Source organism: Hyperolius riggenbachi, chromosome 2, assembly GCF_040937935.1.
Source record: "Hyperolius riggenbachi isolate aHypRig1 chromosome 2, aHypRig1.pri, whole genome shotgun sequence".
NCBI lineage: Eukaryota > Metazoa > Chordata > Amphibia > Anura > Hyperoliidae > Hyperolius > Hyperolius riggenbachi.
The window spans coordinates 528,342,646-528,367,475 of NC_090647.1; the positions used below are offsets into that span (position 1 = coordinate 528,342,646).

Consider the following 24,830-nt stretch of genomic DNA (forward strand, 5'->3'; position numbering starts at 1 on the left):
GGACATTATCTTAGAGGGATACAAGATAGAGTTTATAGCCCCAGCACCATCCCAGTTCTTTATCACCCCCCCTCCAAGTGCGTCAGCTCAGGCCAAGGCTCTCCAACTAGAAGTGTCGTCCTTACTGGAAAAGAGGGTCATCAGGAAAGTACCAAGGTGTCAAGAGAGACGAGGGTTTTACTCTCCTGTATTCCTCATCAAGAAACCTCAGGGAAGTTACAGATTCATTCTGAACCTCAAAAGACTGAACAAAGTAGTGAGATACAGAAAATTCCGGATGGACAACATCCGTTCAGTGGTAAACCTCCTACAGGAAGCCTGCTACTTGACGTCATTGGATCTCAAAGATGCCTATCTTCACTTACCCATTCATCTAGAATCTCAACAGTTCCTGAGGTTCGCAGTGGTGTTACAGGGAGAGGTAAGGCACTTTCAGTTTGTTGCTTTACCCTTTGGTTTATCATCTGCTCCATGGCTTTTTACTAAGGTCATGGCGGAAGTATTAGCAGGCCTTAGGCTTCAGTCTATCCAGATCATGTCATATTTAGATGACCTGCTTATTTGGGGCCCTTCAGTGGATGTTGTGAATGACCAAATGAATATCACTATAAACTTCCTTCAATCCCTGGGGTGGTTAATTAATTGGGAAAAGTCAGCCCTAACTCCCCGCCAAAAGATGGAATTTTTGGGGTTTGAGATCTGTACAGTCAGCAAAAGACTTTTTTTGCCTAGTAGAAAATCAACAATGTTGTTAAAGTCTGTTCTCTCTTTTCAGAACCTGAAGTTAATATCTCTGAGGAAGGCTATGGCACTATTGGGGACAATAACATCTTCCTTCCCGGCAGTACAGTGGGGTCAGCTTCACTCCAGAGTTCTACAGTCCTGGATTCTATCCAAATGGGACAAACGCATCTCCTCTCTGGACAAAAGACTCTTAGTCCCATGGAGCGTAAAACAATCCTTACTCTGGTGGATCGAGCCTCAAAATCGCCTGAAAGGGAATCTTTGGGAATTCCCCACACAGTGTGTCATAACAACAGATGCGAGTTCTTGGGGATGGGGAGCTCACCTCGATTCTCACACAGCCCAGGGACAGTGGTCGAACAGATCTCGTCTTCGGTCCTCAAACAGCAGAGAGTTACAGGCAGTTTGGGAATCTCTACAAGTATTCAGTACTCAGATTCTACAGCCACATGTCACGATCCGCACAGACAACAGTACTGTGGTTGCTTACATAAATCATCAAGGAGGCACAAGGAGCAGATCGCTGCTACATCAATCATCAAGGATGCTACATTGGGCGGAACAGAATGTGCAGTCTTTGAAAGCTGTTCATCTAAAAGGAACCTTAAATTGCCTAGCGGATTTCCTGAGCAGAAAGAGGCTTTCACAGGACGAGTGGAGCCTCAACGACCGAGTGTTTCAACAACTTACAGACCGGTGGGAGGTGCCTCAGGTGGATCTGTTCGCCAGGAGAACCAATGCGAAGTGCCGTCTGTTTTGCTCCCTGTGTCCCGAAGACAAGCCCTGGGCCCTGGATGCATTCTCAATCAATTGGGGTCACCAGACTATGTACATGTTTCCCCCTATCCATTTGATATCGAAAGTGATCAGCAAGATTTATCGAGACAGAGCTCAGGGAATTCTAGTGGTCCCATACTGGCCCAAGAGACCGTGGTTTGCACTGTTGCAGAGGTTAGCTTCAGAACATCTAATCCTTCCAGACCACTCGGATCTATTAGTCCAGGGGCCAGCAGTTCACCCCAACTTGAACCTCCTTCATCTTTCTGCCTGGAGCCTGAGTGGCGATTACTAAAGGGGAAAGGCTTCTCTAACAAACTTTCAGAGACTCTTATACAAAGCAGAAAAAAGGTTACACGTCAGATCTATTATAAGGCATGGAGAGTTTATAGTTCCTGGTGTGACGCCAACGCCAGAGAGCTGGCGCAATCAAATTCTGTTTTGGAGTTTCTTCAAAGTGGATTTCAGAAGGGTTTAAGCATCAGTACCCTGAAAGTGCAGGTGTCAGCTTTGAGTGTCTTCCTGGACAGAAGGCTGGCGGAAGAGGAATATGTCATAAGATTTTTTAAAGCTTTGAAAAGACTTCGTCCTGCTGTTCAGAATAGAGTACCGCCTTGGGACTTAAACACAGTACTGCAAGGGTTATGTGATCCTCCGTTTGAGCCTCTAGAAGAAAGTTCAGATAAACATTTGTCACTCAAGACAGCATTTCTCTTGGCGATAACATCAGCCAGAAGAGTGGGAGAACTACAGGCATTATCCATCCTAGAGCCTTACTGTATTGTATCAGATGACAGAATCACACTGAAGTTGGATCCAGCTTTTTTGCCTAAGGTGGTATCAAAATTCCACAGATCGCAGGAGATATTCCTTCCCTCTTTTTGCAATAATCCAGCAAACCAAAAGGAGGAAAGACTGCATCATCTGGATGTCAGAAGATGTGTTATGGAGTACATGCAACGCACCAGTTCATGGAGACTTTCGAACGCCCTCTTGGTACTATTTGCAGGAAAGTTCAGAGGTAAACAAGCTTCTAAAGCAACTATAGCCAGATGGATAAAACAGGCTATTAATCTCGCTTATACCAAACAAGGAAAGCAACTTTCAGCTAAAGTGAAAGCTCACTCAACCAGAGCAGTATCAACTTCATGGGCAGAGAGGGCAGGAGCATCGGTTGAGCAAATCTGCAAGGCAGCCACCTGGTCAAGTCACAACACATTCGTGAAACACTATAGGCTTGATGTCTTATCTAGTGCCGATTTAAGTTTCGGCAGAAAAGTGTTACAGGCTGTAGTCCCTCCCTAATGGTTATCTTGTATATCATCTCAGGGTTGCTGTCCTGAGACGTTCTGGGAAAGACAAAAATTACTTACGGTAATGTCTTTTCCAGAAGTCGGAAGGACAGCACCCTTTACTACCCACCGCTGTTTCTATTAAAATTTATTTTGAAGCATCATTATGTGTGGAGTCTTTTTTTACCAACTGAGGGGGTAAGAGCATGAGGGGTTTATATATGTTCTGCCTGCCTAACCAATTATGCAAATCTTTTTTATCTAGTTCCTGTCCAGTGTAGTTTGGATGGAGACAAGTCTCAGGGTTGCTGTCCTTCCGACTTCTGGAAAAGACATTACCGTAAGTAATTTTTGTCTTTTCATACAATCTTACCATTTCTATGTAGTATAAGGGTAAATTAAGTGAATATACTGAAAGGATAATTTAGACAGTTCCCTTATATTACATAGAAATGGTAAGATTGTATGAAAAAATTGTACCACATATGGCCACCATAAAGAGGAACTATAACCCAGAATTAAACTTCAGTCCAATCAGTAGCTGATACCCCCTTTCTTATGAGAAATCTTTACCTTTTCTCTAATAGATCATCAGGGGGGAAATTCGGCCATAGTGATATAGCAATTACGTTCCGTTGCAACGGAGCGGAATCACCAAATTCCATCCGGAATCGCGGAAATCTTAATTCCGTGGAATCCAGCGTCCATCCCTAATCACAGCGTCATATCTTCAGTGCTGTCTGTCCCATGAAAAGATGAAATACAATATTAACAAAAATGTGAGCAGTGCACTTACTTTTGTGAGAAACTGTATGCTGGGGAGACATCCTTTCAACAGTGTGGCGGGGGCTCAATTTACTGCTCTGCTTGGGGCTCTGCATGGTCTTAATCCGGCTCTGGAAGTCACCACCAGGGATATATTTCAGAATGTAAATCAGGGAGAGGAAAGATTTTACAGTGGGCAAACACTAACTAAATAATCTGTGAATTAATATTGTAAACAACATGCAAATGTATTAGGGCTGGTTCACACGGGCGTCTGCTGAGCTTTTGCTTGGCATTGCGTTCAAACGCCAGCGTTTAAAAGCTAGCTTTTGAAAGCTTTTGAAAAGCGTTCAAGGCTAGCAGTTCTGGTCTCTGCTATTGTTTCCTCGCGTTTACTGCCTCTGAAAGCAGCATGTTGCTTTTGAGACTAGACGCAACGCTGGGATCTACTGCCAGGCTTTCATGAAAGCCTGCAAAAGCCAGCTCTAAACGCTCCCATTCACTTGCATGGGATGGCAGTAGATCCCAAAAAACGCTGCGTCTGAAACGCTGCGTTAAACGCCACAAAAACGCCCGTCTGAACCAGCCCTAAATTGTTGTTTTCACTACAGTGCCTGTTTAGCGGATGCTTAATCCCTGAGCAAACTCAGCCCTAGAGCCTTGTCAGTGGTGTAGCAATAGCTCCTGCAACCACAGCAGTGGCGAGGGGGCCCGGCAGCTGGGGAGGCCCGGGGGCGGTGCTGGGGGCGGTCTTGTACCTATTATAATAATGCAGAAAGTGCAGCTGAAGCCAGCTATAGTTGCACCCCTCATCCAACCAAGTGCAGACATATTGCTCCTCGATCCAAACTTCAAACTGTCATGTGCTGGTCTTAAAGAGAACCTGTACTTAAAAAAAACAACCTCTGGGGGATACTTAACTCAGGAGGCGGAAGCCTCTGGATCCCAATAAGGGTTCCCCCATCCCTGTAGCTGCAGGGAATCCAGCGCTGGCTCTCCCGAATCCTCCTCTGACAAGCCTGACAAGGGCTGATTTATTTACCTCTCTGCGATCCTGCGCAGGCGCACTAGTGGCTCTTCGTTTGGGTAAGGCGGAAATAGCTGAACCCGATCGTATCCGCTCTACTGCGCAGGCGCAAAGGACTCGCGTCTGCACAGTAGAGCGGATCCGATTGAGTTTGGCCATTTCCGCCTTAACACAAATGGAGAGCCACTAGTACACCTGCGCAGGTAAATATTTAGCAAGGAGAACGCCAGCGCATACCACTAAGGCTGCATCTGAAATGACCACCAGCTCATGTGTGCAGCACCTGATCTAAATAGACTTTCTGCACACTTCGCATTCAATTCAGATGCAAATCATATGCAAATCTGCCACAGAGTTAAAGTGAACCTCTGGACTAAAAATCGACTCAGCAGCACTGAAAAGGCTTGGTGATTCTTTAACAGTTTTACAGCATCAGAACTTTGTTTCACTTTTACAAGCCTTATTTTTAGCTGCACTGAAGAAAACTGCCCGGGCTTTTTTCCCCTGATGCTGTGCAAAGCATGATGGGATTTCTGATGTTTTTGTTCCAGTTCTGCTGTTTTGGTGCAATTTTTTTTTTTTTTTTTACATTTTGAATTTGACATTTGAAGCCTAGCGTGTGCAGCTGGGAGGGGTAATCAGGACACAGGACAGTTGGAACTCTGTCTTCTGCTCCCTGTCACCTCCTTTCAACCAAAAAGATGGCTGCCCCCATGACAAAGATGGCTGCCCCCATGCATCACAAACATTTGCCTGTTCTTTAAAAACAGGGTGGGTAAGAGATTATATTATCTATCTATTTTAATTAACATAACTAATGTAACTTGATGATAGTATGTTTGTTTAGGCTGAAGTTCCCCTTTCTAGAAACAGTGGGGGAAAGGCTGCGCATCCCTAAACACATGCTGCAATTGAATTGGGGGTCCTGCACCCAGTGGGGTTCACTGCCTTTACCTCATCTGTGAGCAGCTCAACTTGGGTCAGCCAGTGTAAAAATCAAGTTCCTGAGTCTCGGCTCCCATGGATGGCTGAGGTTTTCCTATCAGGTGACCATACCGGGGTACTCTGATCAATTCACCGGCTATGCCTGGCTGATCGGCGACAAACTCATTCCCACTGACAAGTATGAGCAAGCTAAAGAAATTGTGGCATTGAAGATATTGGCAAAACTAGGTTACATCGATGATTAGCTGCAGCTTTTATCTGGAAAAGAGTGATTGTTTTTATAATATTTTATGGTGTTCTAGGAGTACATATATTATATATAGTTATTTTAGTTGTATGTGTATGCAATTGAATGGTTAATCGCAGCATGTGTTTAGGGATGCGCAGCCTTTCCCCCACTGTTTCTTAACTCTGTAAGTGTGTAACTGTCAGTTTGGCTGCTCCCAGCCCCTCCTCCTGAGTTTCCTGTTTGCATGGTGGGTGGTGGCAGATTTGCATATGATTTGCATCTGAATTGAATGCGAAGTGTGCAGAAAGTCTATTTAGATCAGGTGCTGCACACATGAGCTGGTGGTCATTTCAGATGCAGCCTTAATGGTATGCGCTGGCGTTCTCCTCGCTGTTCAACAAAATGTAAGTTACACATTTTTTTGCTTAGCTGCTCCCAAGGTTTAAAATTTAGGTAAATATTTACCTCGCCGTGGTTCTGGGTGCTGCAGCTCTGTATTGCCAGGACACCAGAGGACGGGGGAAGCCTTGTTAGGATCCAGAGGCTTCTCCCTCCCGAGGTAAGTATCCCCAGAGGGTTTTTTTTATTATTACAGATTCTCTATAATGCAAATATTTGAAATATCAAATCTAAATCTCTTGTATATGGAAGAGTTTCAGAAATATCTGCTAATAAACGTGTCTCACTTGTCATCATCCATCTATGCCCCTTCTTTTTACTTCCTCCAGATGCTTATAATGAAGATGACCTGATGTTGTATTGGAAACGTGGAAATGAGTCTCTGACAACGGATGAGCACATTGCTCTGTCCCAGTTTTTCATTGAAGGTTTCAGTGCTTCCAGTGGACTGGCTCTGTACAGTAGCACAGGTACTCTTTATGGTTGGGAAGATGATGATGATCGCATGACATCATATTAGTTGCCAGAGTCAAATAGCAGGACATCATAGGGCTTAACCATTCCCATTCAACACAGGTTTGTGGAGTTTTGCAGCCAAACACAGCCTTCCAAAAAAATAAGTCCGCGATACGAACTGCCTCAACGTTGGGGAATTCCTGTATTGTCCCCTGTGTGTCTCCTGTTCCCCCGCGTAGCCTGTTCTGCCCCCCGTGCATTTGAGAAGTGGCAGTGCGACTTGCCTCATCAACAGAAACACAGACCTATCATCTCCTGCTCGGCTGCCCGTAGTGATGGCTTCGGCTGATGATGCGATCAGCAGAAGCCGTCACTAAGTGTAGGTGTGCAGGAGACGAGAGGTCTCTGTTCCCCGCTGGAGCCGTTGATGAGGTGAGTTGCATTGCCGCTTCTCATACGCACACCGGGGGCAGAGCAGACTACATGCGAGGAGCGGGAGACACATGGTTGACACAGGAGGCCACACTGGGGACACATTAGGCCACACGGAAGCAGGAAAAAGGGGTGCATATGGCTAAGGGACAAAAAGGGGGCACCATAGGCTGCAATGCAAAATATCGGCTATTGGGCACCAGAGAAGAAATTAGGGCGCCTGACAAATAGCGGTTGCAGAGATTTAGGTTTTAAGGTTTATGACAAATATTGTTTACAAATTCGTTTTGACTTTCAGTTTACCTTATTTTATCATTTTTAAATTTGGCTTTCAGGAGTGTAATAAGTACATTTTCGTTTTTATAAGTATAATGCTTAAATATCGTTTTCAAGCTTATTGTATTACAAATATATCGCTTTTGGTATTAACCTTGTTTTCAGAATTATAATGCGTAAATTATAGTTTTCAGATCGCTCTTAATATTAATGTTATTTTAAGATTTTTTAATGCGTATGTGATTGTAAGGCTATTTATTGTATTATACATATATCACTTTTTCTATTTATAATTAATATTATTAATGTGTACAGGATTGTAAGGCTATTTAATGTATTAAAAAATATATAAATTATTCTATTCATGTTACTTGTAGTTAAGTATTTTATGGTATCAAATATATTATTGTTTCTATGTGTGTAAGGGTGTATGTGCAGTGGGGATGGTTAGGCACCACTAAGGGGGTTTTAGGGTTAGGCACCACCAGGGGGGTCGTTAGGGTTAGGCACCACCAGGTGGGTGGTTAGGGTTTGGCACCACCGGGGTTTTTTTTGGGGTTAGGCACCACCGGGGGTGGGGGGGGGGGGGTTATGGTTAGGCACCACCAGGGGGGGTTTATGGTTAGGCACCACCAGAGGGGTTTTAGGGTTAGGTACCACCAAGGGGGTCTAAGGGTTAGGGATAGGCACATGGAGGGTTTTGTGTGAGAGTAGGATTAGGTATAGTTCCAGTACAATATTTGTAACATATACAATTTATTAATCTATTCTTATTAACAGCAAGGGCGGTCTAGGGGTTAGGGATAGGTATAGGGAGAGTTCTCTGTGAGAGTATAGTTAGGTATAGTTGCCAGGGGCGTAGCAATAGGGGTTGCAGAGGTAGCGACCGCATCGGGGCCCTTGGGCCAGAGGGGCCACGAAGGGCCCTCCCTCAACTCCAGTATTAGTTCTCTATTGGTCCTGTGCTCATAATAATCACTTCTATAGATACTTTGAATAGTAGAGATCATTAACAAGCTGTTCCCCATCCCCTTCTTGCACTGTAGGTGCCATTGGCAGGTTTTGGTGTGCCGTATCAATTATTAAGTATAGAACGCTTGGGGGGCCCCGTTGTAAAACTTGCATCGGGGCGCACAGCTCCTTAGCTACACCACTGATAGTTGCAGTAAAATATCTGTAATATCTACAATTGTATTACTATGCTTAATACAAGTGTAAATATTGTTTTTTGTTATAGAAGGTATTTGTAAATATTGTTTTTGTTATAGACAGTATTTTGCCATTTCATTACCGGTAATTAAATATATTTAGCACTTGATTTTCATTTATAACATAGAAATGAAAAATATTGTTTTAGATAAAAACTTATAATTTCATCTATATACTGCACCCTTTTTTCCAGACGCCCTTTTTGCATGGACGCGGCCACACTGGGGACAGAGGCGGCATAACGGGGGACACAGAAGGCCACACTGGGGACAGAGGAGGCAAAACGGGGACAGAGGAGGCATAACGGGGGACACAGAAGGCCACACTGGGGACAGAGGAGGCAAAACGGGGGACACAGAAGGCCACACTGGGGACAGAGGAGGCATAACGGGGGACACAGAAGGCCACACTGGGGACAGACGAGGCCACACTGGGTACAGAGGAGGCAAAACGGGGACAGAGGAGGCATAACGGGGGGCACAGAAGGCCACACTGGGGACAAAGGAGGCATAACGGGGGACACAGAAGGCCACACTGGGGACAGACGAGGCATAACGGGGGACACAGAAGGCCACACTAGGGACAGACGAGGCCACACTGGGTACAGAGGGGGACACAGTAGGACACAATAATTGGGGGAGAACATGTACAAGACACTCCTGTACTATGGACACGCCAGGTTTAGTATATATTCCCCCCCCCCCCCCCCCCCATTTTTTCCCCTCTAAATCTAGGCATGTCTTATATACCGGAGCATCTTATACAGCAGCAAATATGGTATATCAATTTATTTGATGGGAATAAAGTTTAGAGTCAGTTAAACACATTTTATTAGGATGCTTATGCTTTCACAGGTCTGGACATCACATCAGTCTTGAAAGAGGGACAAATGGGGAAGAAAGAGGGACTGGGGACAGGGTTCCCAAAGAGGGACTTTCCTTTCGAAAGAGGGACAGTTGTTAGCTATGCCCCTTGTGCTACCGCTGCCCCCCGTGCTTCTCTCTGTCCCACCGTGCCTCCTTCTTTTCCCCTTTTTTGCCTCCTTCTGTCACCCTTTGTGCCTCCCTCTGCCCCCCTGTGCCTCCTTGTGTCACCCTTTGTGCCTCCCTCTGCCCCCCTGTGCCTCCTTGTGTCACCTTGCACTGCTATCTGTCCCCGTCCCCCTCCTGCACTCCCCCAGCCCAGTGTGTAAATGCAGAGTATAGCGCAACAGAAGCTGTGCTGTCGCCTTCCGGCCGGAGTCCTGCTCTGTGCCTGTGTGACCATCCTGTCTGTCTCTTGTGAAGAAGGAGCTTTTATGGATTTTTTTTCATGCTATGCTCAGTTTCTCTTATCCTGGTTTGTGTTGCATCTGAGTATTTATTTCTGTTTGGTTAATTTTCTGTTCTACTGTTTGTTCTCAGGCTGGTACAACCGACTTTTCATCAACTTTATCCTCAGACGGCACATTTTCTTCTTTGTGCTTCAGTCCTACTTCCCGGCCATGCTGATGGTGATGCTGTCATGGGTGTCCTTCTGGATAGACAGAAGAGCTGTACCAGCCAGAGTGTCACTAGGTGAGCCGTGCCTCCAGCACGTCCATGTGATTTATGTGAGATTCCACCCATAGATAGACATCTACAGAAGAAGGTGGCACAGGAGCAAGCAGAAAATGTTGGTGCCACCATCAGTGTCCATAGAATTATTGACAATAGGGGGAAATTTGAGTGGGGGTTGTTAAAGCGGATCCGAGATAAAAAACTAAACATAACAAGTGACTTGTCTATATATCTTATCTAAAGTTTAGATAGTTTACAGAGCAAATCTAGCTGCAAACAGCTTCAACAGTATATTAATAATTTTTCCTGTGATACAATGGGAGCAGACATGTTTTCTGCTTGTCACTATTACACAATTACACACACAAGCAAGCTTATCTGTATCTAGGCATGCTAATCTGCATATTCTGTGAAAACTCCACTCTTATCTCCTCCATTACACAGGCAACTGATCTGTATCTGCACTGCAGCTCTCAGATTGTGAAAACTCTGCCTCTGAAATCTATAGCTAGTAACACCTTTTTCACCTGCCCAGACTGAAATCCCACAATCCTTTGCAAGCGCCAAGGCACTCTGGAGAAGCTGTGGGTGTGGTTTGTTTAGTTTATAGGAAATTAGGGTATTAAAACAAAACAAAACAAGTATTTGGCTTGAGGAATGCCCTATAAACTATATGTAAGGAACACAATTATGCAAGGAGTAAAAGTTCATCTCGGATCCACTTTAAGATAAAAAAAAATAAATTTAAATCGTGCTTTTCTCCTGGCGGACTCAAAGCGCCAGAGCTGCAGCCACTAAGACTTGCTCTATAGTCAGTAGCAGTGTTAGGGAGTCTTGCCCAAGGTCTCCTACTGAATAGGTGCTGGCTTACTGAACAGGCAGAGCAGAGCCCTTAACTATTACACTATCCAGCCAGGTTAGTTGTGAAGGGTGGTGGTGGTGGCGGCGCCGGTGGCCGCGGCGGTGACATTAGGCAGTGGTATGGTTCAGTGTGAGAGTAGGGTTATGTTTAGCTGTAGTAAAATATTGATATTTTACTATCGGCATCTCTGGGTGTCCAAATGTCCAGTGGCCCGTTTTTCATGTATGCGTCACAGGATACAGGGGCGCCGCCAGTGTACAAGTGAGCCACACCCCCGCTTGGGGCCTCACACTAAGGGGGGCCTCACTCTGCTGCTGGCGGCGCCCCCAGGCAGCGCAGCGGCAGGGGGAGCGGAAAGAGCGAAGTTTCAACTTACCTTCTTCGATCCCCGCATGAAGCCTCTATCTTCATCCTGTCCCGGCGTCTGTCGCAATGACGTAACCGCCATCACAGGGGGAGCTCTTACTGATGCGATGGGTGCCAGGACAGGAAGAAGATAGAGGCTGTGTGCGGGGATCGAGGAAGGTGAGTTGAAACTTCGTTCTGCCCGCTCCTCCACCCCTATGCTGGAGACACCTACCTATCTAGCCTATACTGGGGGCATCTACCTATCTAACTTATACTGAGGAGTACCTACCTATTTAACCTATACTGCATGCACCTACCTATCTAACCTATACTGCGTGCACCTACCTACCTACCTATATAACCTATATTGTGGGCACTTACCTATCTAGCCTATACCTACCTATCTAACCTGTACTGGGGGCACCTACCTATCTAGGCTATACTGCCAGCACTTACCTATCTAACCTATACTGCCGGCACCTACCTATTTAACATATAATGCGTGCACCTACCTATCTAACCTATACTGCGTGCACCTACCTATCTAACCTATACTGTGGGCACTTACCTATCTAGCCTATGCTGCAGGCACCTACCTATCTAATCTATACTGGGGGCAACTATACGGGCTACCTATACTGGGGGGGGACCTATAGCTGGCTACCTATACTGAGAGCACCACATATACCTGGCAATTCCATACTGCAACACCTATAGCTTGCTACCTATAGAGGGCACCACTTGTAAATTGCTACCTATACTGCAGTACCTATAGCTTGCTACCTATACTGAGGGCACCACCCGTACCCCCTCTCATATGTTGGGTGGCACAGTGCTGTAGTGGTTAGCGCTTTCGCCTTGCAGTGCTGAGTCCCCGCTTTGAATCCCAGCCAGATCAAGAGTTTACATGTTCTCTACAAGATGTAAAATAGAGAAGTATCCGCACACCAATGTGTATATGTACTGGATGTGCTAGGGTCAAAACAAGATAATTATAAACAAGAGAAAAGCGGCCCCTTAAAAAAGCACCAACCAGTTACTGAGAAATATATGGTACAAAAAAACTTTATTATACACACCAATTAAAGTAACAGCATATAGTTCATCTAAGGTATATAAAGCAACACATCATATTACAGTATAGTATGCCCAAATGCTTATGCCAATGCACAAATAAAAACAATTAAAAACACATAATAGCACAGCCACGCCATCTAATCATTAATGCACATCCCCACAAAGAAGCCAATCAATGAGATATAGATGTATATATGTAAACGTATCCAGCTCCACTCAGGGTTCATGATAAAACCCTTTTAGTGGAGGAACCCGGGTTCAGTCTAAAGTGCAGTGCATAATTGAAAAAAACACAAAAAACATTTCATATAATAGATTGTGCAAGTAGCAAATATTCCTGTGAACCAACCTAAGACTAATGGGAGCAGCCCATAGATAAAGTGCGCAGAGTGAAAAAATAGATGTGCGAAAGATAATACTTAGACCGGGTAGATCTGGATAACTGGGAGTGCAGCGTGGCGAGGCAGGAGTTCCCCTCAGGATAAGTCCCACTAGTTCCGCGGACCCCCGTCCGCTTTCTCAAGGAGAGGAGAGCGTGCAGAGAAAGCGGACGGGGGTCCGCGGAAATAGTGGGACTTATCCTGAGGGGAACTCCTGCCTGCCTCGCCACGCTGCACTCCCAGTTATCCAGATCTACCCGGTCTAAGTATTATCTTTCGCACATCTATTTTTTCACTCTGCGCACTTTATCTATGGGCTGCTCCCATTAGTCTTAGGTTGGTTCACAGGAATATTTGCTACTTGCACAATCTATTATATGAAATGTTTTTTGTGTTTTTTTCAATTATGCACTGCACTTTAGACTGAACCCGGGTTCCTCCACTAAAAGGGTTTTATCATGAACCCTGAGTGGAGCTGGATACGTTTACATATATACATCTATATCTCATTGATTGGCTTCTTTGTGGGGATGTGCATTAATGATTAGATGGCGTGGCTGTGCTATTATGTGTTTTTAATTGTTTTTATTTGTGCATTGGCATAAGCATTTGGGCATACTATACTGTAATATGATGTGTTGCTTTATATACCTTAGATGAACTATATGCTGTTACTTTAATTGGTGTGTATAATAAAGTTTTTTTGTACCATACATTTCTCAGTAACTGGTTGGTGCTTTTTTAAAGGGCCACTTTTCTCTTGTTTATAATGTTCTCTACAAGAGTTTGTATGTTCTCCCTGTGTCTGCGTGGGTTTCCTCCGGGAACTCTGGTTTCCTCCTACATCTCAAAAACATACAGATAAGTTAATTGGCTTCCCTCTAAATTGGCCCAAGACAAAGATAAATACACTACACTACAGGGTGTAGACATATGACTATGGTAGGGACTAGACAATATATTCTGTACAGCGCTGTGTAATATGTCAGCGCTATATAAATACTTAAAATAAATAAACCGGGGACTACCTGTACTTGGCTCCACCCACATCATGTTTTGGCCACTCCCATTTTTTGCTGCGCCGCTTTGTTTTGTGGTGTGGCTACCCATTTTTTTGCTGCGGCGCGCAAAATTCTTTCATGGAGGGGGGCCTCAAGTTATGGACTGCTTGGGGCCACCAATAGGGCTGAGCTCTCGGATTCCGAATTTCGAGTTTGCCATCGGAATTTGGCAGTTCCGAGTAAGCACTCGAAACTCGAAAATTCTGCAATTCCGAGTACCGAATTCGTGTTTACATTGAAGTCAATTGTGCTAAATTCCGTGGTGAATTGTGAAGCCCCCTTACATGCTATCATCACCAAATTTGGCATGTATATTAAGCAGATGAGTAGGAACATGGTAAAAAAAAAAATTGTGAAAAGACCTTATAGTTTTTGTAATAAACGATTTTAAAGTTTCATAGGAAAAATTATTTTTAAACTGTGTAAAATGACACTGCTGCAGTACAGGTTACTGCATTCCGAGTTCTGTATACATATTGTATACATTTCATGAAAACAGACAGCGTGGGGTCCCCCCTCCCAAGCCTCCTTAACCTCTTGTCCCCCATGCAGGCTGGGATAGCCAGAATGCGGAGTCCCGGCCACGTGGGGCTTCGCACCCTGAGCTATACCAGCCCGCATGGTCCATGGTATGGGGGGGCTCTGAAGGAGAGGGGCGGCAAACCTCCCCCTCTCCCCCAGAGCCCTTGTCCAATCTATGGACAAGGGGCTCTTCCCCACCTCCGGTGCCCCAGGAGGAGGTGGGGGCCGCCGACGTCCTGGGGGGTCTATGGTGCCATCCGGGGTTCCCCTTTAACAAGCGGACCCCGGAAGCCGCCCCCTCCCCAGGAGAAATGAGTATAGGGGTACACGGTACCCCTTACCCATTTCAGCAGAGTTAAAAAAAGAAATAAAAACATGACAACGAAAAAAGTCCTTTATTGTCCTAAATTAACCAGGGATACTTACCTTGGGATAATCTCACGCCAGTAACCTCAGGAGTGGTCCCACGCCAGTATCCTCTTAGGACATCTCACCACCCTCCCACACTGACGAACTCCCACCACTGAATGGTCACAGTCAGCCTCTGCATCTGTATAGCAGAGGCTGAGAACACGAAAATTTTGCCTTTGAAACAAGAAATTTCGGCAAACAGTGATGCAATCAAAATGGCCACTGGGAAATCCCCGATCGCTGGAGGCCACACTAGAGTGGCAAAACCAGTGATTTTTCACATAGATGGTGGGTCCAGGTGACCAGAGCAGGAGATGCCCTAATCCCCTGGACCCACCCATTCATGTAAAATAACGCGTATTCTGACACTCTGAGGTGGCCTCCGGGGAACGGGGATTCCCCAGCAGCCATTTTCTTTATGACACTGTTTGCCGAAAATTCTTGTTTTAGCAAACAATTTTCGTGTTTCTAGTTTATGCAATACAGATTGCAGAGGCTGTCTACAGCCATTCATCCCCAGGAGTTCTGCAGGATCGGCAGGTGCGCGGGACCTCCTAAGAGCATAGAGGGGGGCACAGCGCAGGAAGGTGGGAAAGTGGGCACAGAGCGGCGGGGAGGGGGGGAAGCCTCCCCTCCCTCACCTAGGGCCCCCCCTTGCGCACTCCCCCCCCACCTCCAGAATTCCAGCCAGCCAGCGGAACGGCTTACCGAGAGCGATAGCTCTGTGTGCCGCTGGTCTGGTATTCTGCACTGACACTGTCCAATCACGCTTGCGCAGTACTTCCTGTGAGAGCATAATTGGACAGTGCAATGCAGGAGACCAGACCAGCAGCGGCACACAGAGCTCTTCTCTCGGTAAGTGATTCCCGCTCGCTGCCGCTGCTGGCTGCAATTTTGGAGGGGGAGCACGGAAGGGGGACCCTAGGTGAGGGAGGGGAGGCTTCCCCCCCTCCCCGCCGCTCTGTGCCCACTTTCCCACCTTCCTGCGCTGTGCGGTGCCCCCCTCTATCCTCTTAGGAGATCCCGCGCACCTGCCGATCCTGCAGAACTCCTGGGGATGAATGGCTTTAGACAGCCTCTGCAATCTGTATTGCATAAGCTAGAAACATGAAAATTGTTTGCTAAAACAAGAATTTTCGGCAAACAGTGTCATAAACAAAATGGCTGCTGGGGAATCCCCGTTCCCCGGAGGCCACCTCAGAGTGTCAGAATACGCGTTATTTCACATGAATGGGTGGGTCCAGGGGATTAGGGCACCTCCTGCTCTGGTCACCTGGACCCACCATCTATGTGAAAAATCACTGGTTTCGCCACTCTAGTGTGGCCTCCAGCGATCGGGGATTTCCCAGTGGCCATTTTGATTGCATCACTGTTTGCAGAAATTTCTTGTTTTAAAGACAAAATTTTCGTGTTCTCAGCCTCTGCTATACAGATGCAGAGGCTGACTGTGACCATTCAGTGGTGGGAGTTCGTCAGTGTGGGAGGGAGGTGGGATGTCATAAGAGGATACTGGCGTGGGACCACTCCTGAGGTTACTGGCGTGAGATTATTGCAAGGTAAGTATCCCTGGTTAATTTAGAACAATAAAGGACTTTTTTCGTTGTCGTGTTTTTATTTCTTTTTTTAACTCTGCTGAAATGGGTAAGGGGTACCGTGTACCCCTATACTCATTTCTCCTGGGGAGGGGACGGCTTCCGGGGTCCGCTTGTTAAAGGGGAACCCCGGATGGCACCATGAACCCCCCAGGACGTCGGCGGCCCCCACCTCCTCCTGGGGCACCGGAGGTGGGGAAGAGCCCCTTGTCCATGGATTGGACAAGGGCTCTGGGGGAGAGGGGGAGGTTTGCCGCCCCTCTCCTCCCGAGTCCCCCCATACCATGGACCATGCGGGCTGGTATAGCTCAGGGTGCGAAGCCCCACGTGGCCGACTCCGCATTCTGGCTATCCCAGCCTGCATGGGGGACAAGGGGTTAAGGAGGCTTGGGAGGGGGGACCCCACGCTGTCTGTTTTCATGAAATGTATACAATATGTATACAGAACTCGGAATGCAGTAACCTGTTCTGCAGCAGTGTCATTTTACACAGTTTAAAAAACATTTTTCTTATGAAACTTTGAAATCGATTTGCTCAAAAACTATAAGCTCTTTTCACCAAATTTTTTTTACCATGTTCCTACTCATCTGCTTAACATACATGCCAAATTTGGTGATGATAGCATGTAAGGGGGCTTTACAATTAACCGCAGAAGGTAAACCTATTTAATTCAATAGAAATGCACTCGGAACACGAAAATTCGGAACACGAAACTCGGTTTTCGCATGCGGTACACGAAATTTCGACGAAATCGGAATTCAGCTGTTCCGATCAGCCCTGGCCACCAAAACCTTAGCTGCACCCTTGACAGGATACAAGTATGCAGGAGAAGAAAGAAGGTTACAGGAGAGAAGATAAATGTAATACAGATGCCTCGTTTTCTAATTTACGGTATCTGAAAGGGGAAAGATATTTGGAGGTCTCCCAGAATCCACCATAAATCCCCCCTGGACCTACCTCTGCATAAGAGCGGGCATAGCGGAGATATAACTCACCTTCTGCGATCCATGCACGCAGCCTCTTTCTTCTTCCTGTCCCAAGCATCCATTGCGTTGGTAAGGGCCTGAGCCCACTAAAGCAGTTGTGTCAGCTTTTCAGTTGCACATCAATGTTAGCGATGCTGAAAAGCGGACAGAAGCGGACACAACTGCATCAGTGGGCTCTGACCCTAACAGCGCCCCCTGTGATCACGTAACCGCATGTCATCACAGGGGGCGCCTGGGACACGAAGAAGCTATAGGCTGTGTGCGGAGATCGTGAAAAGTGAGTTGTAACTTTGCTATGCCCGCTCTCCCCCCGCTGCATATGGGGCCACTACCTATCTAACCTATACTGGAGGGCGGCATTTACCTAGCTTACCTATATTGGGGCACCTATCTAACCGGGCACCTACCTAGCTAACCTATATTGGGGGCACCTACCTAACTAACCTATACTGGGGGCACCTACCTAGCTAACCTATATTGGGGCACCTACCTAGCTAACTTATACTATACTGGCTACCTATATTGGAGGTATCTACCTAGCTAACCTATACTGAGGGCAACTATACTGGCTACCTATACTGGTGGCACCTAACTGGCTAACCTATATTGGGGGCACCTACCTATCTAACGTATACTGGGGAAACTATACTGACAACCTATACTGGAGGCACCTACTTGGCTAACCTATACGGGGGCTAACTATACTGGCTACCTATACTGGTGGCCCCTATGCCGTGCTACCTATACTGGGGGGGGGCTATAGCTATATTTACACCCTCGCCCTGGATGAAATTTAGCCTAGAAACTTCCCTGTGTGTGCTGTGCAGGGGGTGGGGAGGTTTTAGGGCAATAATAATAGTCGTAGTAATAATCTAGGACATATGCTCAAAATCATTTTAGCCTAGCAACTCCACTGTTGACATACCTGAGTACTTGTTGTAGCAACAAAAGGTTCTGCTAGTTATCATTCATCAACAACAGATGGTTCTTCTTCACTGACAGGTATCACCACTGTACTGACCATGTCCACCATCATCACAGGAGTGAGTGCCTCAATGCCTCAGGTGTCTTACATTAAAGCCGTAGACGTCTACTTGTGGATCAGTTTCCTTTTTGTCTTCCTGTCTGTTATCGAATACGCCGCTGTCAACTACCTAACTACTGTCGAGGAACGGAAGCAGCTCAAGAGGAGAGGCAAGGTAAATGATAGAAAGCATAGGATGGGAAGGCAATAGTTATCCTGTGCAAATGTGTCTGTACGACAAGGTAGGGCTGCTCAAATCCGGATCCGGGAGATACCCGGATAGTTGCTATCCGGATATCTCCCAGTAAACCTGGGCGGGGGTGTCAATCTTACCTGTCTGACGTCTTCATCGTCCGTCCCTCATCGCCTCCCACGATGCGCTCCACGCGCATCACGTGATTACAAACACTTCCTCCTTCAACCCGGAAGCAGGAAGTGTTTGTAATCACGTGACCGCCGCGTGGAGCGCATCGTGGGAGGCGCCGAGGGGCGGACCGAAGAAGACGTCAGACAGGTAAGATTGACCCCTCCCACCCCGCACAGGAAACTGGGAGATATCCGGATAGAATTATCCGGATGTCTCCTGGATCCGGATTTGAGCAGCCCTGCGACAAGGTACAGGTCTCATTTTTCAAATGACATAAGAGAGCCCTGGGATGAGGTCACAAGTAGGGATGGTCAATGAAATGCAAATAATTCTGTGTTAATACAGGATTATGCAAATTATCTGTGCCTGATTTATGCATCTTGAAAATGGACCGATTGAATTTCACCTTGGTGCAATTTGATTGGTCCATTTTCATGCTACATAGACTTGCATACGGAATTTGCATAATCCTGCATCAACACAGAATTATTTGCATCTCATTGCATCTCATCACATTGTCTGTGCTCGCTTGCCGAAAGTGGTCACGGGGATCACTGCGCCTGCGCTGACCTGGCTGCGTGTGTCCTACAGCAGCAAGACTGCAGACGGGAAGCCTCTGCGCATGTGCATGACGTAAATCGTGACATCATGCGCATGTGCAGAGGGCTCACAGCCGTGGTCGCATTCTGTGGGATGCGTGCAGCCAGGCCAGCGCAGGAGAAGTTATCCCGACTACCAGCGACCCGGAAGAGGGTGCCAGGGGAAGGGGGGGGGGGGAGTTGGGTAAGAAAGGAGGGGGCCAGAGGAGAACTGGGTTAGCGGTGGGCATCAGCACAGCTCCCCTTACATGCCTGCTCCCATACCACCAGGGAGGTTGAAGGGAGTCTAAAGCCTAAATAAAAAAGAAACACAGGTACTTAAGCAGAGTGAAGGCTCTGGGTCCTATGGAGCCTTCACGTTCCTCTCATTGTCCCATCATGCCTGAGCTGGCTCCCCCGTTAGCAATCTCCAAATGAATGTTCAGAGACTACTCTCTGCCCCCGCAGGAGAATTCAGAAGTCTTCAGTAGAGTTGGGCCGAACCTCCGATTTTCGGTTCGCGAACCGGGTTCGCGAACTTTCGCGAAAGGTTCGGTTCGCGTTAAAGTTCGCGAACCGCAATAGACTTCAATGGGGATGCGAACTTTGAAAAAAAAAATTAATTATGCTGGCCACAAAAGTGATGGAAAAGATGTTTCAAGGGGTCTAACACCTGGAGGGGGGGATGGCGGAGTGGGATACATGCCAAAAGTCCCCGGGAAAAATCTGGATTTGACGCAAAGCAGCGTTTTAAGGGCAGAAATCACATTGAATGTTAAATGACAGGCCTAAAGTGCTTTCAAACATCTTGCATGTGTATACATCAATCAGGTAGTGTAATTAAGGTACTGCTTCACACTGACGCACCAAACTCATCGTGTAACGCACCGCAAACAGCTGTTTGTGTAGTGACGGCCGTGCTGGACTGGTGCGCACCATGGCGAGAGTGCAGGTTTTGGTGGCTTTACAGCCCATATGGTCAGTCACCTGGCTGATGTAGCTGAATGACAGAACAGTGACTGTCCAGCTGATCAAATTTGGTCTGACCACAATGAGGCAACGACCTTATTATCGTGGGTGTGCCCCCCGAGACACTCATCTAGGCGCCGGTCATTGCTCCATTGTGATACGCAAGCCCCTTCACCACGGCAAGGTAATGATCACGAAGGGGAATGGGCGCATGTTCATGCCTTTTCTTTTGTTGTTGCAGCTGCCCGCAGTGCAGCCAGAAAAATTAGGCAGTCATGTACACGCACCCGAAAAATTATTACAGCGGCCGCTGCTAGCAGCGGCCTAAAAAATTCAGCAATCCGCCTGGAGTCCCGGACCCTGTTGGTGGTGGCGGAGAAGGTAGTGAAGCGGCCTGCAGGCAGACATGCTGTGTGGAGGGACTGGGAGCGACTTAGTCTTCTTGGGGCAGGCCAGGCAGCCAGTCACACGGCGTGCAGGCAGAGATGCTGTATGTGCGGGGACTGACTTAGTCTTGGGGCGGGCAGCAGCCCTCCGGGATCCATGCCTCATTCATTTTTATAAAGGTGAGGTACTTAACACTTTTGTGACTTAGGCGACTTCTCTTCTCTGTGACAATGCCTCCAGCTGCGCTGAAGGTCCTTTCTGAGAGGACGCTTGCGGCAGGGCAGGAGAGAAGTTGGATGGCAAATTGGGACAGCTCTGGCCACAGGTCAAGCCTGCGCACCCAGTAGTTCAAGGGTTCCTCATCGCTGTTCACAGCAGTGTCTACATCCACACTTAAGGCCAGGTAGTCGGCTACCTGCCGTTCCAGGCGTTGGTGGAGGGTGGATCCGGAAGGGCTACGGCGAGGCGTTGGACTAAAGAACGTCCGCATGTCCGACATCACCATGAGATCGCTGGAGCGTCCTGTCTTTGACTGCGTGGACACGGGAGGAGGATTAGTGGCAGTGGTACCTTGCTGGCGTTGTGCCGTCACATCACCCTTAAAGGCATTGTAAAGCATAGTTGACAGCTGGTTCTGCATGTGCTGCATCCTTTCCACCTTCCGGTGAGTTGGTAACAGGTCCGCCACTTTGTGCCTGTACCGAGGGTCTAGTAGTGTGGCCACCCAGTACAGCTCATTCCCCTTGAGGTTTTTTATACGAGGGTCCCTCAACAGGCAGGACAGCATAAAAGACGACATCTGCACAAAGTCGGATCCAGTACCCTCCATCTCCTCTTGCTCTTCCTCAGTGACGTCAGGTAAGTCAACCTCCTCCCCCCAGCCGCGAACAATACCACGGGAAGGTTGCGCAGCACAAGCCCCCTGCGACGCCTGCTGCGGTTGTTCTCCTGCCGCTGTCCCCTCCTCCTCCTCCTCCTCCCCCAAAGAAACACCTTGCTCATCATCCTCTGAGTCTGACTCATCTTCTGCACATGACCTCTCTTCTTCCTCCTCCTCCCCCCTCTGTGCTGCCGCAGGTGTTGAGGAAACAGCTGGGTCTGATGAAAATTGGTCCCATGCCTGTTCCTGCCGTAACGGTTCCTGGTCACGCTCATTCGCAGCTTCATCCGCCACTCTACGCACAGCACGCTCCAAGAAGTACGCGTAGGGAATTAAGTCGCTGATGGTGCCCTCACTGCGGCTCACCAGGTTGGTCACCTCCTCAAACGGCCGCATGAGCCTGCATGCATTTTTCATCATTGTCCAGTTGTCGGGCCAGAACATCCCCATCTTCCCAGACTGTTTCGTTCTACTCCAGTTGTAGAGGTACTGGGTGACGGCTTTCTTCTGTTCTAGCAGGCGGGAGAACATGAGGAGGGTCGAGTTCCAGCGAGTGGGGCTATCGCAAATGAGGCGTCTCACCGGCATGTTGTTTTTACGCTGAATTTCTGCAAATCGTGCCATGGCTGTGTAAGAGCGCCTCAAATGCCCACAGAACTTCCTGGCCTGCTTCAGGACATCCGCTAAGCCAGGGTACTTTGCCACAAATCTTTGAACCACCAGATTCATGACATGTGCCATGCAGGGTATGTGTGTCAGCTTCCCCATATGCAAAGCGGCAAGCAGATTGCTGCCGTTGTCGCACACCACGTTGCCTATCTCCAGGTGGTGCGGGGTCAGCCACTCATCCACCTGTTTCTTAAAGGGGAACTGAAGAGAGAGGTATATGGAGGCTGTCATGTTTATTTCCTTTTAGACAATACCAGTTGCCTGGCAGCCCTGCTGATCCTCTGCCTCTAATACTATTAGCCATATCCCCTGAACAAGCATGCAGCAGATCAGGTGTTTCAGTGGTTCAGACTTATAAGTCTGATCTGACAAGACTAGCTGCATGCTTGTTTCTGGTTTTAATCAGATACTACTGCAGAGAAATAGACCAGCAGGGCTGCCAGGCAACTGGTATTGATTAAAAGGAAATAAACATGACAGCCTCCATATACCTCTCTCTTCAGTTCCCCTTTAAGAGCAGCCAGGAGAGCTGCTCCAGTGTGACTCTCCGCTTTGAGACAAGCCATGTCTAAGATGGCGTGACACCGTCGTACCTGGCATGCAGCATAGGCCCTGCGGAGCTGGGGCTGTGTAGCTGGAGAGGAGAACTGCCACTCAGCCAAGGAGGAGGAGGAGGACAGCGAAGAGCATGTAGCAGGAGGAGAGGAGGTGGCAGGAGGCCTGCCTGCAAGCCGTGGAGGTGTCACAATTTGGTCCGCCGCTTTCTGCTTGCCATCGTTCACCACCAGGTTCACCCAATGGGCTGTGTAGGTAATGTAGCGGCCCTGCCCGTGCTTGGCAGACCAGGCATCCGTGGTCAGGTGTACCCTTGACCCAACGCTCTTCGCAAGAGATGACACCACTTGCCTCTCAACTTCACGGTGCAGTTGGGGTATGGCCTTTCTGGAAAAATAAGTGCGGCCTGGCATCTTCCACTGCGGTGTTCCGATGGCCACAAATTTACGGAAGGCCTCAGAGTCCACCAGCCGGTATGGTAACAGCTGGCGAGCTAACAGTTCCGCCACGCCAGCTGTCAGACGCCGGGCAAGGGGGTGACTGGCCAAAAGTGGCTTCTTCCGCTCAAACATTTCCTTCACGGACACCTGACTGCTGCTGTGGGCAGAGGAGCAGGAACCGCTCAAGGGCAGAGGCGGAGTGGAGGAGGGTGCCTGTGAAGGTGCAAGGGAGAGAGCGGCATAAGCAGATGATGCACCTGAAGGAGGAAGAGGAGAAGGAGGGTGACTTTGCTTTTGTGTGCTGCTGCTGCTTTTGCTCAGGTGGCCATCCCATTGCTGTTTGTGCCTTTTCTGCAGGTGCCTTCGTAAGGCACTTGTCCCTACGTGAGTGTTGGCCTTTCCACGGCTCAATTTTTGTTGGCAGAGCGAACAGATGGCTTTGGTCCGATCTGAGGCACACACATTAAAAAATTTCCACACCGCTGAGCCACCCTGGGATGTGGGCACTATGGGGACCTCAGCAGCTGATGCTGAAGGGCAAGTTGGCTGGCTGTACATAGGTGGCGAATCTGGCGATACATGGTGCCGGACTCTGCCACCAGCTGTTTCTGACGAAGAGCTGCCCCAGCTTCTTTCAGCAACTTCTATCCTCCTACTACTCTCTGACTCCCCCTCTGAACTGTCCCCCTCTTCATCTCCTCTATTGGGAACATACAGAGGATCCCTATCATCGTCATCATCGTAATCATCCTGCCCAGCTTCGCTTGCCTCAGAAAAATCCAAATGTGTAGGTCCTTCATCCTCCTTACACGTTACATCCATAGTGTTGTCGCGTAACGCAGACATATGAGCTGGTGAAAATTCATCTGGCTGTAACAATGGCTGTGCATCAGTGATTTCACCACCACTAAATAATTCTTGCGAAGTGTCAAATGCAGCGGAAGTGGTGCTAGTAGTAGCGCTGGTGGCTGAGCAAGATGAGGTGTTCTGTGTCGCTAAATACTCAACCACGTCCTGACAATCTTGGGAGGTGATGGGACGTGCCTTCTTCCGAGCACTGTACTGTGGGCCAGGTCCACACGAAATTACATTTACACGACCTCGCGCAGACCTGCCGGGTGGCCTTCCTCTGCCTCTGCCACTACCTCTTCCTCTTCCTCTACCTGTTTTGTCCATATCGGGTATGCACGGAGTGGTATATCACACTGCGTGCACTCACGTAGGTAGGTGGGTTCACTTAACTGCACAGGTATGCGCACTGATGCGGTGGGTTCACTGAACAGTACAGGTATACAGTGGCAGGTTCACTGAACACAACAGGTATGCAGTGGCGTGTTCACTAAACAGGTATACAGTGGCAGGTCCACTGAACAGAACAGGTATACAGTGGCAGGTCCACTGAACAGAACAGGTATACAGTGGCGGGTCCACTGAACAGAACAGGTATACAGTGGCAGGATCACTGAACAGGTATGCAGTGGCAGGATCACAGTACAGGTATGCAGTGGGCTGAGGGCTCACTGAACAGAACAGGTATGCTGTGGCAGGATCACTGAACAGGTATGCAGTGGCAGGATCACAGTACAGGTATGCAGTGGGCTGAGGGCTCACTGAACAGAACAGGTATGCTGTG

The 24,830-nt window shown here is 47.9% G+C and overlaps 1 protein-coding gene across 4 annotated transcripts in view; it reads left to right on the forward strand.

The window, feature by feature from the left end:
* Nucleotides 1-24,830, forward strand: part of GABRR3 (gamma-aminobutyric acid type A receptor subunit rho3) — a 107,745-nt gene that overhangs the window by 80,105 nt on the left and 2,810 nt on the right. For all 4 annotated transcript variants that reach the window (XM_068270633.1, XM_068270635.1, XM_068270636.1 and 1 more), the window contains exons 6-8: nucleotides 6,508-6,648; nucleotides 9,955-10,107; nucleotides 18,331-18,527. In XM_068270633.1, coding sequence (XP_068126734.1) covers nucleotides 6,508-6,648; nucleotides 9,955-10,107; nucleotides 18,331-18,527 — 491 coding nt within the window. The remainder of the gene's footprint in view (nucleotides 1-6,507; nucleotides 6,649-9,954; nucleotides 10,108-18,330; nucleotides 18,528-24,830) is intronic.